General features: G+C 42.0%; 1 protein-coding gene across 2 annotated transcripts in view; it reads right to left on the bottom strand.

Moving 5' to 3' along the window:
- Positions 1-17795, bottom strand: part of GALC (galactosylceramidase) — a 201053-nt gene that overhangs the window by 42727 nt on the left and 140531 nt on the right. For both annotated transcript variants that reach the window (XM_085626587.1, XM_085626588.1), the window contains exons 8-11: positions 9276-9431; positions 2903-3027; positions 1959-2086; positions 1747-1836 (exon numbers count right to left, since the gene is read on the bottom strand). In XM_085626587.1, coding sequence (XP_085482713.1) covers positions 1747-1836; positions 1959-2086; positions 2903-3027; positions 9276-9431 — 499 coding nt within the window. The remainder of the gene's footprint in view (positions 1-1746; positions 1837-1958; positions 2087-2902; positions 3028-9275; positions 9432-17795) is intronic.

The raw sequence follows: 17795 nt of genomic DNA, 5'->3' as shown, positions 1-17795 counted from the left end.
CCAGTACTGTACGCTTCATGTACTGCACCAATCATCAGCACACATACACCTAGCACATGTGTTTATCCTGCATACACTGCACAGCACTACATCCTCCGGGTATTGTAACACCTACTGGCACATCCAGCATGCGAACACCATAAACTCATTACACAGTACTGCATTATCTCTGTATTGCCTCTTTCCCAGGTAGAAATATAACCAGCACAGATACACCACTTCTGCACTGCGCAGCACTTCACACCAATCTGATGTAGCCAAGGGTGAGATAAGCACATAGCAGTGGAACTTTCAAAACGGAATTAGCCTGTAGTCCTCACTCCAGTGACACAGGTTAAAAAGGGCCTGTTCACTCCTACTTATCACTGCACATTATGCTGCCACCACCGCACTTGTGCTGCTTAACTCATGACAGAAGCCTTAGACTGTGCACCTCTCTCGGTCCAACAAAACCACAATCGCTGAGACAGGTCCATGTCATGGTGCACACGCATGTTTCGTGTTTGCCTATAAAAAAAAAATCAGCATTAGGAATCCAGACATCAGTACAATTGGGCACTCAGGACAGGGGTGCACGTTCATTACCATACAGAGGACTTTTCCGTCTCAAAATACGTAGCTACTTAACAACAGATTCCAGATGATCCCTTGGGTATGCCGCAAGATAAACGGAGGTTGGACTGTCTTGCTGACCCAATCCAGATTTTTTTACTATGGTTATTAAGAAAGGATTGGATCCTTGAGAGAGCTAGTCTGGCTGTGCCCACCCATTGCTCTAGCCTTTCTAGAAGAATTGCATGGTCAACAGTATCCAAAAAGTGTCCATGGTATCAAAAAAGCTTTAGAATTAAATCTGTATGAATAAAATACTACACTTTGAGAAGTTATTTTAGCCTTTTAGTATAACATTTTTGCTACTGGTAATACAATGTGGTGGTGGTGGGTGGTGTAAGCACACTCTGAAGCCCAGGGCAAGCATGGAAGCTCAATTTATATGGTTTGATTCTGCCTTTCACAAAGGGACATATTGAGTGTCTCTCTCGCACACAGATGAGAGATTCTCCCAGGGGTCTTTTATTGCAGAGCCGTCTCTTGAATATAAAGTCAGATAAAGCTGAAAGCTGTCTGTTCGAAGGCAACACCTAAATGGACACACTCAGATTGTCGCTTATTCTAGTGCAGCTTCACAAGCTGTCCGCTCTTCTACCGCCTACTGCTGAAATATTACAACTTGTTAAAGTCCTTTCCAGCTTCAGGCATGACTAGAACGACCCATGATCAGGTTCCAGAACTCACACAGCAGCCAGACATTGTCTCCTTGGGGGGAAAAACCATTCTGCTATCAGAGTCAGACACATGCAGCCCTTGCAGAGGATGCCACAAATAAGGCTGATATGAGGAAAATACAAGGGCTGCCCACAATAAACATCACAGGTGCCATTTGTTGAAGGTGCCTGTGCAAAAATATATCATAGAAACAGCCATTCAAAAACACGACTGTAATTTGTAACCCAAAAAATACAACACTGTTTTCGGCATTCATTATTTTACAAAACAGCACATTGAAGAAGCATCTCGGAAATATTGAGGAGTGAAGGAAAGAGGCTCATTTATCAGTCACAATAGGTTTCATGGAATGTTTGACAATATCTATTAGTTGTTTACGTTTATTTGTTTAATGCCACAGCCGCAGGGACACCAGTGGTACCAGTAAAAAATCAATGGTAATACTTGATAAATACTCACGAACGACCCTTGGAGGCTGAAGGTCGCATTTTGTGCCGAGACGTTGTAGCGAGGCAGGGGAGGTCTGATGCATATGGAGTGGTCGTGGGACTGGAAGGTAAACAGGGAAGCAGTTATGTGAAGGCACCGCGGGAGAATCCCCAAAGTGCAGACAATAACCAATGAATGTATATTCCTTACATGCACCATTACAGACTCTCAGCCCTGCTTACCATTGTCTCGATGATGATCGTAAGGTTCCCCCGACCATCTGTCAACGCCACATAGCTGCCGCCTTTCTCTAAATGGCCAACGGTCCGCAGGTAGTGCCAACCTCTCTGGGTGAACTGAGTGGTGTGAGCTAAAACATCAAACAAACGACACAAGCAAGGGCAATTATGCTTCAGTCTCAGGCCACCTGTCTGAAGGCAATAGTAATAGAAACCTGTAGGTTTCAAAACAGAGCATTCCAGAGATATGCATCTTAATTAATATTGATAACAACAACATACTGTTCCTCGCGCCATGGCTGCCTAGAGTCTGTGTGGGTATGCAGACTCGCATTTCGTAGAAATGGTGTGCATCTTTTATTGACACAAAACTGTATAAACAGTATATATGGAATAATGTCACAAACATGAGCGGAAAAGGAATTGGTGTCTCGTTTTACAAGTCTGGCTAGAGCTGCTGCTGTAATCGATTTCAGGATGCAGTGCTCCACATATGGAGAGTAGTGGCTTGGTTTACTCAGACCAGTGCTTAATTTGTGCCGGTGGTTTCTGGTGCTCGGCACCAGCACTTAATTGTCAGTACCCTCTCTAGTGACAGTCCACCACATGGTGGCGCTGTCTTTTTTTTATTTTGAGATGAGCACAACAACCCTTTATATTGTCAATACATTGAAATGAATAATACTAGCCTCTCATGCCATTATTATAGCTGTGTGTGTCCTTAAATAGTCTGAATTGTCACACTTGTACGAGTGCATCGTTAGGTGTTATGTTGGTACTGCCATTGGCAGCACTGGCACAGTATGGGTGGTGCATGCTGCAGTGGCCTTCTGAGAAGGGCCCTGGCACTTCATTTTTTTTTTTTTTTACAAATTAAGCACTGACTCAGACTACAACAATCTGCCCCCCATTAAATAACAGCTATGGCTAAAAGCACTTGTAAGTACCTGTGATCCAGATAGGAGATGACACGTCGTAATGCCCACTCCATGGCTCTTTGGCGGTCATTAGCCCTTCCCGCCCAAAGGGCAATTCTTCGTAGTAGCTCGCCACTAAATTCCAAGAGATGGTGCTGTGACAGAAATATACTTTTCAATCACGTTAAAATGAAAAGAGAGCTAGAAATCATATAATTTCTCATCAGTAAATATTCACTCAACAAGTATGCTCCAGTAAAGCAATCCAAAACCTACAAGACTTTCCTCAAGCAGAAATGTCATTCATATTAATTAACTTATTGGTAAGCAAGAGTTATCAGAGTGGATGGGCCATAGGAAATACTTAATAATGTCTTTCAAGGGAGGTTTGTTATGGTTATAAGCCAAAATGCACAAAACATTACATTATAAATGGCATCTTCTGTGACATTATCAATCACAAACAGCAATGCAGTAAGGGGGCTTAATTTAACAACACCTCAATCTTGGATTTTCTAACTCAACCCTGTGTGTGGCAGAACGAGAGTCTACAACTTGGACCTTAGTGAATTGTGCTTTGCCAAACAACTGAATCACCTAACCAGGACTGGGAAACAGGGAAGCCCACCTACTCCTCATCCCACACGGAGGGAGGCGAGACATTAATAACATCTCAAGCCAGGAAATGCCATGAGTTCTCTTTAAGGGTGCTTTAGTGCAGACTGTAGTGACCACAGCCCTTCTTAACCCCGCACTCATGGGATATCTTGGCGATGACTGAAACATCGTTGATTATGAAGATGCATTATATGGGGGGGGGGGGGGATCAAGTCGCAGTGACACTACATGCTAATCAACCTTGGGGCTTCTGCCAGTTCCTGTACTCAAGGTCCTTTTTCTCCATTTATCAGATAGGAAAGAAGAAAAAAACATTTATGGTCTATGAAGGGTAGGAAAGAGCCTGCACCTTGCATGAGCATGGCCACAGTAGATGAAAACGTGACCAAGGAGTAACCAAGGAGTAACCATCATACACAATTTCAGACAATACCATGTTCTCTTGCATCAGATGTCGCTGTTTAAAGCTGTTGTAGTTAGCTGTTTAACACGGAAATTCAACATGAGTTTGGGATGTAATGGTTAAGGAGTGTGGAAAACAAGGCTGTGATTAAGAATGTTGAGGGAAGGATGGGAATAGATTATATAGTGAATACTAAAGCGTCTGCCCTTTATTACCAGTTCTTTTACTGGTTAGAAAGGACACCCATGATGAGGAGCTTGAGGATTTTATGAAAGACTTGTTGCTAGGGCCCTATTAAACCAGGGTTAGACCAAGAGCTGACTGAGGAAGAGATCTCTGCTGCAACTAGTCAGCTGAAGGGAGAGAAGGCGCCAGGCCATGATGGATTACCAGCTGGACTTTATAAAGGCATGTCACATTTGGGGGGGCACCATGGGTCAAGTATTGGCTATTGGGCCTCAACCGTGGGGGTTACGGCTGTTTGCCTTGGATGTCGGATGGTCAGCCCCACTATGGCTCTGCAAACCGGGCCAAGTACAACCCCGTCAGCACTTGGATCACTTGGTAGTAATGGCGAGTAGTCACAGGCTTCTCAGGGAGGAAGTGTGGGGTTCTTGCATTCAGTACTCAATAAACAGTGATCACCATAATAAAGAATTATCCAACCCAATGCTTGACTTTCACGAAGAAAAATACTTTAAATGAACACTAGAGCTAAATACTAAACATATGAAAATGTCGACAGTGCAATTTAGTGTCTTGGAGGTAGAGTATGTGAGACGCTTCCTGCAAATAGCTCAAGCTACTCTGCTATAGTCCAGGTGCTTGCTTCCCCGGTTCAATACTTAGTGTGATGAGGCTCAGTTGCAGATCCCCCCCCTCTCAACTTGTTATTGTGCAGTCTTTCTTTTCAGTTTTCTGTTTCTTACCCAACGAGTCTCTCAATCAGTTGCCTGCCAGCACTCTCAGGCAGCCACCCTGCTCCTCCACTGCTCATATGCGCTCATCCAGACAGAGCACAAACTGCCGGTTCTTCTCGCCCTCCTCAGTGTTTGTGTGGGCAATAATGCACCGAATCCAAGCGGTCACTCAGGTGAAGTAACCTAGCGCAACGTGTATTTGTAAAGTGCACGTTCGCCCAATGGTATCTTGGCACTGAATAACAGATGTTTATTGTTACCCAACTCAATGGCACTCATTTAATCGACCTCAGAAGGATGAAAGGCTGAGTGGACCTGCTGGGCTCTGAAACCGGAGACCATGAGATCAAACACAGGCCCCTACAGTGGACACATTAGTCCACTAAGCCACCAGACCAGCAAAAGTCACTTCATGTCTGGCAAGCTGGCTGGTAGGCAGACACCAGCTCTTGTTGCAAAGCAGTCCAAGTCCTCTGCAGAGCACTCCTTTCCCTGGTAATACAGAACTTTGAACTGAAACAACAAGTTAGTTACTGGGTCCAACTTTTATTTATCAAAATCAGACTGGAAATGTGTATCCACTGTGTGCATGTTCAGGACTGGTTTGAGGGGGTTCTCATTTCAAGTGTCCATTCTAGGCTGATCTAAAGACAGCCTTTTAGAGTACAGTAATGCTTCTCACAGACAGCTATTCTCCAGCAAATGGTGCCGCCAAAAGAGCTGCAAAGAGGTGTGATCTTTCTGCACCTGGCTGTCGTCCAGTAAACTGAAGGGGTGTTCAGAAAAAGACAAAAGGTCTGGGCTCCTCCAAAGGAACCCCTTAATCTTACACAACACATCATGCAGCTCCATCCTTCAGCCCCCAACATCTGCCAAATGGCAGAGCTTCAGGAACTCATCAGCCACTCCTTGCTCAGAAAAGGCCAATTTAAATTCTAAAGGAGTACTTTGCCTTAGCTAGGTCTCCTTTCTGCAGCTTCAGGAATGTCAGAAACACTTCCACTGCTTGGGGAAAAAACTCACCTCCCATCTTGTGCAAAAGGTCAAGGACATTCAAAATGGATCCCACGGACCTCCATGACTTTGGTTTACTCACACAAACCATGTATGTACTACAAGTGCTCCAAACAAACATAAACAACATACACCTGGGATGTTACTCCTAGGATCTAGGTAAGTGCTCAGAAGTGGGCCAACAGGCCTCCACGACCGTGAGACAATTAAAAAGGTTTTAGGCCATATAAGGAGGGGCTTTACTGTGCCCAGTGTAGCACCTGGTCACAACAATAGATGCACAAACACAGTATGCTGTCACCATCGCTTTATGTACTTAACCCATGAAAGGAACATAAGACTACTCTCTGTACAATGAGGGCACGCTTAGTGCATCCGTCCAGGTCATATGAGATGCCCAAGACCTCTCTCATGCCAAGGGACAGCATAGGCCACTGTGCACACACTATATTAGTGAAAGAATAGAAAATAAAAAACATGGATACCAGCTACATGCAGTCGTGCACTTAGGGGAACGGGACTGTATAGCATGCAGAGGCGTTCCTGTCCCAATAATAGTGGATTTGCAATCTGACATGATAAAAAAGATCCCTAAACCTGGGAAACCCTTAGATCATCTCCGTTCATATAGACCTATCACATTACTAAATATAGGAACTAATATCCTGGCTAAGATCCTGACCAAGTGCCTGATCTGGGTAATGAGATTGCCATTCCACCCATTCCAGTCTTATTTTATTGTTTTTAACACTACACAATTGAATTATAGACGTCTCCATTGTTGTATGGCATATGCTTGAAAGACTGCTGAATGGGCTGTGATAGTGTCACGTGAGAACGAGAAGGCTTCTGACTCAATTGAGTGGTCTTTTATGCACACTGTATTTGAAAGGATGGAAGTACGCTCGGCATGTGTTTCCTGGATCCAGCTGCTCTATGGAACATCAAGGGCTTGATTGAGAGTGACACGTGTTGTGGTGTCACAGACTGATTTGGGCGGAGTTACCAGACAAGTGTGTCTTTTCCTCCTGCTCATTGTCCTTAATCTGGAGCCTTTAGCTTGCTGAGTTAGATAGGATGACTGATAAGTGTTCTTAACTAAAACTTGACATGACCAAATCAACTTATTTTCAGATGATTGTTTTATATCTTGCAGATCCCGAATACTCTATATCCAGGTTTGTTTATGTCTTCAAGCTACAATGTTGTTATTTCCAATTTTGGATCAACTGCTCAAAGTCAATCCCATTCCCTCCTTCAGATTCCTTCCCTGACCAGTAATCCGACTTCCAGTTTCATATTTCTAGACAGGAATTAAAATAATTAGGTAACTACACATGTTAGGACTTTTGAAGGCTGTTATAAGAGAAAATCTTGATTGTGTTCTGTGTCACTTTAAAGTAGACTTGGAACACTGAGATCACTCAGACACTTCCTGCTATATTTATTACATAACTCACATTTCTGAATATCCGACGAATTTTTCTCAAGGTCCTTGTGGCCACTCGCACTCTCTTACTGGATGGATACATCTAAAACAACTGTGCCAACACACTGTATGGGTATTTATAATGGGGGTATTGTTCTTCCAAACAGGACGAAATACTATTGGTCATCCTAACAAACGTTTGTGAATGGGGGGTGCCTGACCCCCCTACAACATCCATGGCTGATGACAAATCGACATGCTTTAAGCAGAAGTGGCTTTCCTAAAGTTTTGTAAGGATGTTTGTAGTCCTGCGGAGATGAAACATTTTGAAAAGCTATTTGACATTTTTAAACATTTAAACAGACTTACTGACCCCCACAATGGTGCCACACTGGAACACATAGCGTTACCTGAGCATCTTGGGAGGAAAGCCACATCTCAGATCTATAAATCACTAATCAATAATATTCTTTATTCCTTGGCTAAGCTGAGAGAGAAATGGATGCCAGGCCTGGAAGCATTATAATATGGGGATTAAGGATGTGGCAATACAATGTAGGTTCTGAATGGCTCAACTTAAAGACTATTCACTGCATATATTACACCCATACCCAGTCTTGTTGTGCAGGAAAATCCTAACCTATGCCTTCGTGGAAGTGAAACTTAGCAAACCTTCCTCCACACACTGTGGCAGTATTCCCTGCTGAATACTTTTTGGGGCAAGATTGTGAGTCACCTTGTACGAGGTCTAGCACTACTGTCTAAGGCAATTATACTGGGAATTTGGTGTGACAGCAACCATCCAAATACACTCATCTCTTCTAGAATACTTGGTAGATGGTTGTTAGGCGAGATGTAGCTCATGTATGGGGTAATCCAGTAACTTCGTACTTTGATAACTGGTGTGTGAATATGGACTAGTACATGAGGTCTGAGAAGGTGACCTATTTACGCTGTGGGTGCTCCCTTAAATTTGGCAAAATATGGGCAGGTTGGGTCAATTTCGAAGGTCTGGCTGAAGTATATAGGGGAAAAACAAACGGCAATTTTGAGATACTGCCTAGTTATGTATGACAACATAGTAAGTAGAATGTACATCTGCAGTTAAGTTTTTTGCAATGTATATTTACAGGGGCCTTCCACCTGATGCAGTTCTTGATGTATATGTTTAAAGTATGTTGTTTTCTAACTGTGATCTCAGAGGAAGAGTTTCGAAGCACTTCTTGAGGCAAAGCAGCTAATCTTGAAGATTTTAGAACTGCATGAATACAAATGTTTACAATAAAATTAAACTAACAAAATAAAAAAGGGACAACCTTCGCACCTTGAGATACCTAGTGACCAAGCCTTCTTGTGGAAATTATGGCAGAGATCCGAACTGCACCCAGCCAACTTCTTGGCATTCAGGAGACCACTTCAAACGTATCTGCTCCACCAGCGTGGAGCTTCAAGACCTTCTGTGAGACTGGAATGAGGAGTGAGGTAAAGAGGCCATCCAGTGAATAATATCACAGTATATGTCTCAAAGCACATGCAGTCATCACCAAAACAAAGGAGCCTTCTAAAATGCCTATTCTTGGTAATTGTTAACGATGCAAGACTGTATGAAAAGAGCGGTGTTTTTTTCTCTATGCAGGTTGGTCCCTTTAGGTCGTGTGGTGGTGCAGAAATTATGGAATGAAGACAAGAGAACAAAACTGCTGAAACATGTGCTGGGTGGGGGGGCATCTGACCTTGGATCAGAAGACAAGAATTGCAGCTGACAAGAGATGATCGCGAAGAGAACAGAGACCCTACATACTTCAATTGTTTTTCAAACGTTCAGGATTTTTTTCCATAGTTATGTAGATTTTGTTTCCTTTTCTCGCAGAGTGTTGAAATTATTTCAGTTGATTTTTTGCATATTTGTATTCAGATTTGGACATATTCTACATGTGACCTCCTCCGACCAGGCTACCTTTATTCAGGGCTAAATTCAATTGGATTTCTAAAATGAAACCGCGCCCGTCAGGTCCTCACCAGGTTATGTTGGCGTTCACATAGTTCTGATTCAAGATCCGGGCCCAGCAGCCGCCACCCACGGCATCGTTGAAGGTGCTGTAATCCTCGGAAGCCCAGAGTTTCTTCCCCGTCTTTATGGCATCGGGAACGGTATGTGTGCCGGGGTAGTGAGCCCTATGAAGTAATAAAAGGTTACCAGAAAGAAAGCGGTAAAAAGCAGAACAATAACAAAGGAGAATCTCAAATTAGTATGACAAAAAAATCTACAAGCAAAGCTTCCATCCAATATGTTCCTTTACCATTAAAAAGTAAACCCCTGACCCACCTCTCACAAGGAGACAATTTAATTCAGACTGCAGCGGGAGACCACTCAGTAACATTTTTATTTCCTGTATTTTTGATAGCTCTATTTTTGTACGTGGCAAAATGATGTACGTATCCAAGAATTGGAAACAGAACCGATTTAGTGCGTGAACCCACAAACTGGAAGCAGAGAAGTGGCAACAGAAAAAAAGTGGCATCACCAGAGGCATAGGTAGGAGGGAACCCTCAGGAGAAATTAAGAGAATTGAAGCCATTTTATGTATTATACGTCAAACTCTTCTACCTCACGGAAATTGGTAACATGAAAACAAGTGACAGTAAATCTGTGCTGGTTTACTTAATTGGTCACATATAACCTGCATTTTTGGAAAGATTATCGAAATATGGCTCCTGTAGTGGAGATTTATGTTTCAAGGCGTACTACTAATAATATGACACGAGTGGCTAAAGTTCGTGCTGCAGAGATGTGAGTGTGACCTCAGTCCTGAATCATTAAACTGCTCAGATGGTGACGGATTCTGCTGCATCCAAATCAATGTAAGGTGTGCAATACAGATGTCTACAATACAGATGTCTACTTAATGTATGGAACACAGCCCTGCTAATGCATTTGTAGCACAGATCCTTGTTCAAACTGAAGGTCACAAGTTACAATAGTTCAGTCAGGTATGCAAACACCCGAAGAACTGAATGTAAAATGTAAGGAAGCAGTTAATCCTTGTAGATTTTCAAATTAATTCTTCTTTATGGTAAGGTTGACAAATCGGTTTAGTTGGGTAGTAACACGCAATTAATTTAATACTAAAAGCTGTGTTGTGTGCGCCAAAGATAGCTATTGTCAGAGCAGTTACACACAGAGACAATCCTGACCTTCTTAAAGGCACACAAAGACCTATTAGGGGAATGGGGGGGGCGGTAACAGAAGTAATATTCGTCAAGGCTAAAACACAGCGGGAACATCGTTTGTATATTATTAACGTGCACGTGTAATTTTATTAGTTTCCTGATCATAAAAATGTCCCGATTTATGAGACGGAGCACAATGCTGAGCTGGCAGAGCGGGAGCTGCAAGGCCTGGATATCACTCACTGATACTAGGAGTGCCATCCTTCACGTCGGTGTACTAGTGGTTGGTGCAGCAGCATACAGACCAATCCAAAACTGGTAGGCAGTAGCAACATGCACAACTGCATCTTTCCTCCTACACCGATTCGTAGCAGCAGCAACACAAAAGGATGTGGCCTAGCAGCTAGAGCGTCGACCTCTAAGTTGGGGAAGCGGGTTCGAGTCTCGGCAGGGATGCTCAACAACCTGTGATTCTGGGCAAATTACTTAATCTCCCCGTGCCTAAAAATGAATGTGTCCGTCTGTAACGTAACTGGTGCTCATGTAAAGCGCTCTGATACCTTCAGGTTGAGTTCGCGCTATATAAAGCTCCCAACCCTCCCACACACACACACAAAAAAAATTAAGCAACTAAGAGCGGCTTTTGCAAATTTTGTCAGATCAGCTCACTTGTGGTGCACAGTTCGCGAGCCTGACCACTACAAGACCAGTTTGAGTGTGTACCCCCACCTCCCAAACAGAATTTGAAAAAACGTGGCAAAAATAGTGCATTCTACAACACATTAAAAAAAATATATATATTCAAATGTATTAGTTTTTAAAGCATAGCAAAAGTGACCTTATGGTGCACCAGGATACCCAGGGAGAACACAAAAATAAGATGTCAAGCTTTAAATATGAATTTAAATAGAACATAAGTGTACACATTCACTGTTAAGCACTGCTAAGAAGCTGAAAGAACAATGAAAGAACATTTCGAGGGATGATAGCATCCTCCACACCAATAAGCGGCAAGGCAGGTGGAGTCCGGTGCAACTTTTTTGGGCACTTCCCCACAAACACCTCCTCCACAGATTCCCTTCTCTTTCCAACAGTGACCCTAATCTTTCCATATTCCCTCTCTCACATGTATTTCATTTGTTTTCTAGTACCTCTCATACCAGTATAGGGTGTTGGAAAACTTTACATCACACACACACATACTGAAAATGAATCATACAAGTGTAATCAGTGTGTAGAAAATGTTACATAAGACAAAGGTGACTAGAAGCTGTAGAATTCAAATGACATACATACATACTGGTAAACAGTATTATTTCTTACATTTTTTTTTCTAAAGAGTTCTTGGTCTGGGGAAGCATACGCTCAATATTCAAAATGTAACCCAGTTGGCAGGGTTGGCTTTAATACTAATAATTTATTTCTACCCAAACTTTTTAGAAACATTAGGATAATGACAGACTAGGGTAAAAACATAACTTTCTAACCAGTAGCATTACGTTTGCTTGTGGCTCTTTGATGGCAGTTCATAGCTCACAGTACCACATTACGATTTTAACTTATGAACAACAAGTAACAAGAGGATATCTATGACAGAAGTAGTAGCCCACTGAGCTATCCACATAAAATACAGTTCTGCGAGCTGCATGTTACACGTTCTTTGTAGCAGGAATGTTAACACTCTGCTCTACTTTAGTTGAGTTAAAACTACCACTAAACAAAACTCTGATACCACTCCAGTAAGAACATTAATAACCAGAGTTTTCTTGACATTTATATGGTTGCCTGAAAACAGCTTAATATAAAAAGTACTCTGCAGTGGGTGCATGTACACCAATAACAATTTGCAAAAACACAGTGCCCCCCCAGCTCAGCGATAAAATGGCCCCCATGAACTAAACTGGCCCTCTGGAGTGAAGCCCGCTCTCACCCTTCCAGCGTCCCAGGGAAACGCCTGATGCCTGCAAGGGCAAAATCGGTCCTGGGTTTCACTATAGCGGCCACACTTAATCTATTTAATATGCAACGCGGTCCGCTTTCAGTTTAGCGGCAGTGCTACAGAACCTTTATTTATTTATTTTTTCTTTTTGGGTGAAAGCACCCCATAACGCAATTTCATTTTAATGTTGGCCACTGCTCACTGTACCCTGAATAGGGCGAGCAGCGTCTAAAGAAAGGGGCGCAGCCACCATTAAAGTGGTCTCGCATTTGCGAGAGTTTGAGCTATTGGCGTCCTAAATAACTATGCCTTTCATGAGTCTGTTCCTTTTAAAGACACATAAATAAAAGGCATTGTCATTTACAATGCCAACAGCTAACACTCTCGCAAATGTGCGACCTATTGCATTGAAAACGCTTGTTTTCTAAGGCACAGAAAGATACTCTCAAGGTCTGCCGTCATTTGTCAGAGATGGGCTTATTGTTGAACATGGAGAAATATCAAATGATTCCAGCTCAAGAACTTCAATTTATTGATGTCATCTTTGGTCCTGATCTGGCATCAGTATCACTTCCAGACAGCAGATGTATTTATCTTTACGCTCATCTCGCTTATCTATTCATACAACTGTATGCATCTACTTGAAAATGGTTGAAGTTCACGAATACATGGCATCCACATCATCAGTAGTACCCTGGGCTCAGCTACATGTGAAACCTCTAGTTCTCATCTACTGGAATATTGTTCTACTGAGTACCACAATTGCAACTAGCCTGTTTCAGTGACTCCTTCAAATTTCAAAGACATAGCTTAGTCGTTGGTACCAGACCATCTTCAAATGTTCCTTAAGTGACTGCAGACCGGTATCATTACAACTGATGCAAGCCATTGCGGTAGGAGAGCCACCTTGGAGAGTCAGGAAGGTGAGGGCATCTGGGCTCAAAACAAACAGAACAACTCTTTAAATTGAAGAGGAAACTCAGCAATGTATCTATCCCAACAGGAGCTCCTTTCATTAATTGTAGATAAACCTGTGTTAATAAGAACAGACAACTATATCATGGGTGTATCATATCTCTATGGTTAGTCTCATGCGCTGTCCAAGCTGCAGTGCAGGGATTGTATTAGGTACAGTGGCCTGGGGGGGGCAACGGATGTGCGCGCCCCTTAGACACTCTGGTATTACAGAAGGGACTGGAGCTGTTTGTGTGACCCTCTTTGTAATACTGCTATCGCTGGCCCTCGCTTGACTACATTTTCTTATTCAAATGGGGCATAGGTCCATGTAAATGAGTACATCACACCATGTAAATATTGTTGCTTCTATGCACATATGGGTATTTATATAGAGGGGTTTTCTCCAGTCAAAAAAACCTTGTCATGTGCATATATGTATGTACAAGTTAATTTCAGTTTTTTGTTATAAAACAAATCCTTCCTTCAACCTTTGTCCCATTCCTCTCTCTGACTCGTCCCAAACCTTTTGGACCACTAGGAACCCCCAAACATCCTTCCCACACTTTCCCCTTCTTTTTTAGCCATGTCACCCAACTTAACTGGCACACTAAACCCCTTACAAAAACAACTTACCTAATTACCCTTTCAAATCTATTCCCATCATTCTGTACCTACTCTAAACTCAAATAAAACAGAAGAAATCAAGAGCACAAACCCAACACAAATAATGCACAAAGAAAATACATTACTAATCTGTTAACTATAATAGTTTAATTTGTGTTCTGGAGTAATGTGCTACTTGCCACAAATCACTTCAATGCCTCACCAAGGGTAGTAAGTGAACTATAAATACAATTTACAATTACAACCAGGTAGTGAAAGCTTACATTGACAACAGGCCGGACCCAGGATTACATCCTTAGCCAGTTAGCTAAAAAAAATGAAAGCAATCTTGGGCAGAGATTGACCTGTTATCTCTTCGTGCAGCTTACATTACAAGTCAACAGAACAAAACAGTAACAGTTTAAGCAGACTAAAGCCAATGTCAGTCAACTGTCACCTACCAGAGACTAACGTTCAGCTGCTTTTCAATCATTTGAGTCTGCCCTGGATAGACATGTTTGCCTCAAGACACAACTCTACTGCTCAGGTTTTTGGAGACCTAGAGTCAGGAAATGTGGGGATTAGATGCTCTTATTTTCAGCTGGCCCAAGGGTCTTTCCTAACTTTGTCCTCCAATTCCAAGGAGGAAGTAGGATTAGTGATCATGGTGTCAACATTTTGCCATTGCAATCCATGGGTTCCCTATCTCTCAAACATGGCAATAGCGCCTCCGTTTCATCTTTCTCTGGTTCCAGCTCTTCTCTATTTTAACAACCCACGCTCGTCTTCGCCTCATGACATGCAGTTTAAGAGGCTTAAACTTTAACTGTAAGGTTGTTCCATGGAGGTTGCCAAAGATATTACAGAGTCTAAAATTCATCTACTACTAGCTTCCTAGGTAAAACATTGTAACCAATTTGACCACTGGTGTAGGGAAAATGTTCTCTAGATCCTAAACTGTGTGAAACGTTTCTTATTTTAGATTTACTTCAAGAGAATGTTTTTTTAAGGTTTAGCCCTGTCTACCGTATTGTCTTAGAGGGCAGCAATTAAAGGTTTTTGAAAATCTTGTGATTCTTTACAAAGTATTGTGCACTTGGTTTCTCAGCTTTTAAAAAGCTTTATAAATAAAAGACCCATTGCACAGTATCCTATTCCTCTTTAGGGCCATTGTAGAAGAATTAACAAACAAACAAACAAACAAAATCAGCATTTTTTATGACTCAGCTAAAATTTATTTTCCATTTAGCAATAACCTCAGTTCATACAAGCATAAATGGGTTAATTCATTATTTCTCCTGCATATTTTCTAATTGTTCGAGACAGTTTGTTTTACAACCTGGACCAGGGTTCCTATCTAAAATACCTTTACAAATTAATTTATCTCAAGAGATAGTTCTGCCTGTCTTATCTAGAAAGCAAATCAGAGTCTGAACAACTTTGGATTTTTACAGAGCCATTTCTATTTATCTGAATAGAATTAAAGATATCAGAACTACTGGTGCCCTGTTTGTCTCTTATTGTCCTATTGTGGTCCATCAAAAGGTAAAAAAGCCTTCTACTTCCACTATGAGCAGCTGAGTCAGATGAGCTAATTTTCAGACTCCCCTGGCAAAGGCATGTCAAAGATTATTCATGGAGCAGCAGTGTAGGGACTTCTTGGGCTTAAACAAAAAAATTGCCCTTTCATAAGATTTGAAGGGCATCCACATGGGCTCATCCTAATACTTTTATTTGGAATAATCGTTTAGATGTGTTAAGTACCAATTTCTGTTTTGCCTCCGGAGTACTTAAAGTAAATGCGAGTTTAACATAATTATAATAAATAACGTTTTATTTTTTTGCATGTGTAGCAGTTTGTTCATTTATTTTGATGAGGTGCCCATAAATGCCGATATATATTTTCTTCACTTATGTAAGGACTATGACTAGGAAAACGGATGAGGGGGTAATGAATAAATTACTTACTGATAATCTTCATTATTCTGATTCCAAGTTTTCTTCATCCCAGCCCTCTTCCTTGCCCTACCTCCCTTATCATTCCTCTGGCCTCCTTTCTTTTTTCTCTACTTTAGTATTGGTGTCTTCCTTAATAAATGGAAGAATTTTATAGGAGGGTGGTCTTATACAAGATGCAACCAGAAGGGACTACAGATTATGCAAAGATAGAAGGGAAAGTCTTCCTTCCCAACCTCATGATGGGGGTATTCTGTCTTGGGAAGCTGAATGCCTCACTAAAGTAAGGACTGGTACGAAAAATTAAAATTAGAGTAATGAAGATTACCGGTAAGAAAATGTTAGATTTGGGGGTCTCTAGCGGGCAGAGGTAGGTACCTTTGACCAAATAGGGACCCTTGCGTCTAGTCAGGGTAAGGGGTACACTCCTAAAATAACCCCTGCTCACCCCCTTGGTAGCTTGGCTCGAGCAGACAGGCTTATCTCAGAGGCAGTGTGTAAAGCATTTGTGAACACATACAGTAACCCAATGACAACACTATAGATGGACACCACACAAGTTGTAGTATAAAAATAAGTATTTTTACATAAACTTATCACAAGACCACAAACGACAAAAATCCACAATACTGTACTTAAAAATTGGGTAGAAATAGCTTTGTTCTCTTAAGATGGTAAATGCGACACTTTAAGTTCAATGTACCTTTGGATGCGTAATGCTAAACAATGAAAGTGTTGCAGGGAAGGTGATGCGTCGGTTCCTTTCACGCAAGAACAGTGATGCGTAGGGTTCCTACTGATGCGTAGGGGATGCGTTGGTTCTTCTCGGTGTGGGGAGGTGATGCGTTAGTTTCTGTGGGCGCACTTGCCCAGACAACATGGCAGTAGCAGAATGCCCACAGGCTCTGCATTGGCAGACCTGAGACACACTTTTACAGGCTGCTTCTGTGGGTGGCACAACCAGTGCTGCAAGCCCACCATCAGCATTTGGTTTACAAGCCCTGGGCACACTCAGTGCACTGAACTAGGGTCTGACAAGTAAACCAAACCAGCCAATCAAGGAATCACTAATCCATACATCAATTTAGCATAGGGAGTACTTGCACTGTTGCACTGGACAGCAGTGGCACAGTGCCCAAAGCATCTAACAACAGCAAAAACACGTGGCAACAGCAAACAAATGGAAGGGAGACCAACACCAATGTGCCAAATCTAACAGTAATTTATTAATTCCAGTACATACACTTGTGTTCGCTCATAATACACAAATTGAATTAGACATTTTAATAGAAAACAAGGGGAGTGAGGTACAGGGAAGCACAGAGCCTCACTGTGAATGCCTCAGAATTATAAGGTCTGTTGAAACACAACAGACTTACCATTTTTCTCCTGATGATTTCGGCTGCTTAATGGACCAAAATCTTTGAGCAAAACTGTGTGGGAAAAGGACTAGGTGAATCAGACCCTGAATTAATAAGTCCCACAGTAATTCCTCATTACTCAGGGGATTTTCAGGGTTTAACCTGGAATTCTCATTAACTATATACCCCTGAGTTTACTGGACCCCAGGATTGTTAACTTTACGGCTACGTTATAACCTCCCCCCCCCCAATACCAGAGAACTTGTAATGAGGCCCAATGTGATTTGCCAAAGATCACAGAATTTGTTAATGTTGAGAGGTAAAATTCAAAAGCAGTCGACATAAGCTAATACACCACATCTTGTCTTGTTTCTACTTGCTTTATATTTTGTCTACCTGGTGAGGTTGAACATAACAAAAACATTTCCTTTGTAAGTACAGGGTGGAGAGGAACTAGCCAGGCCTGTGGACATTATACATATAAGCATCATATTCGGAGAAACAATGGACCTGGTTCTGCATAAGTCATATTTGTTAACCTTTTTGTTGTTG

Source organism: Triturus cristatus, chromosome 9, assembly GCF_964204655.1.
Source record: "Triturus cristatus chromosome 9, aTriCri1.1, whole genome shotgun sequence".
Classification (NCBI taxonomy): domain Eukaryota; kingdom Metazoa; phylum Chordata; class Amphibia; order Caudata; family Salamandridae; genus Triturus; species Triturus cristatus.
This window is presented reverse-complemented; position numbering and strand designations above follow the sequence as displayed.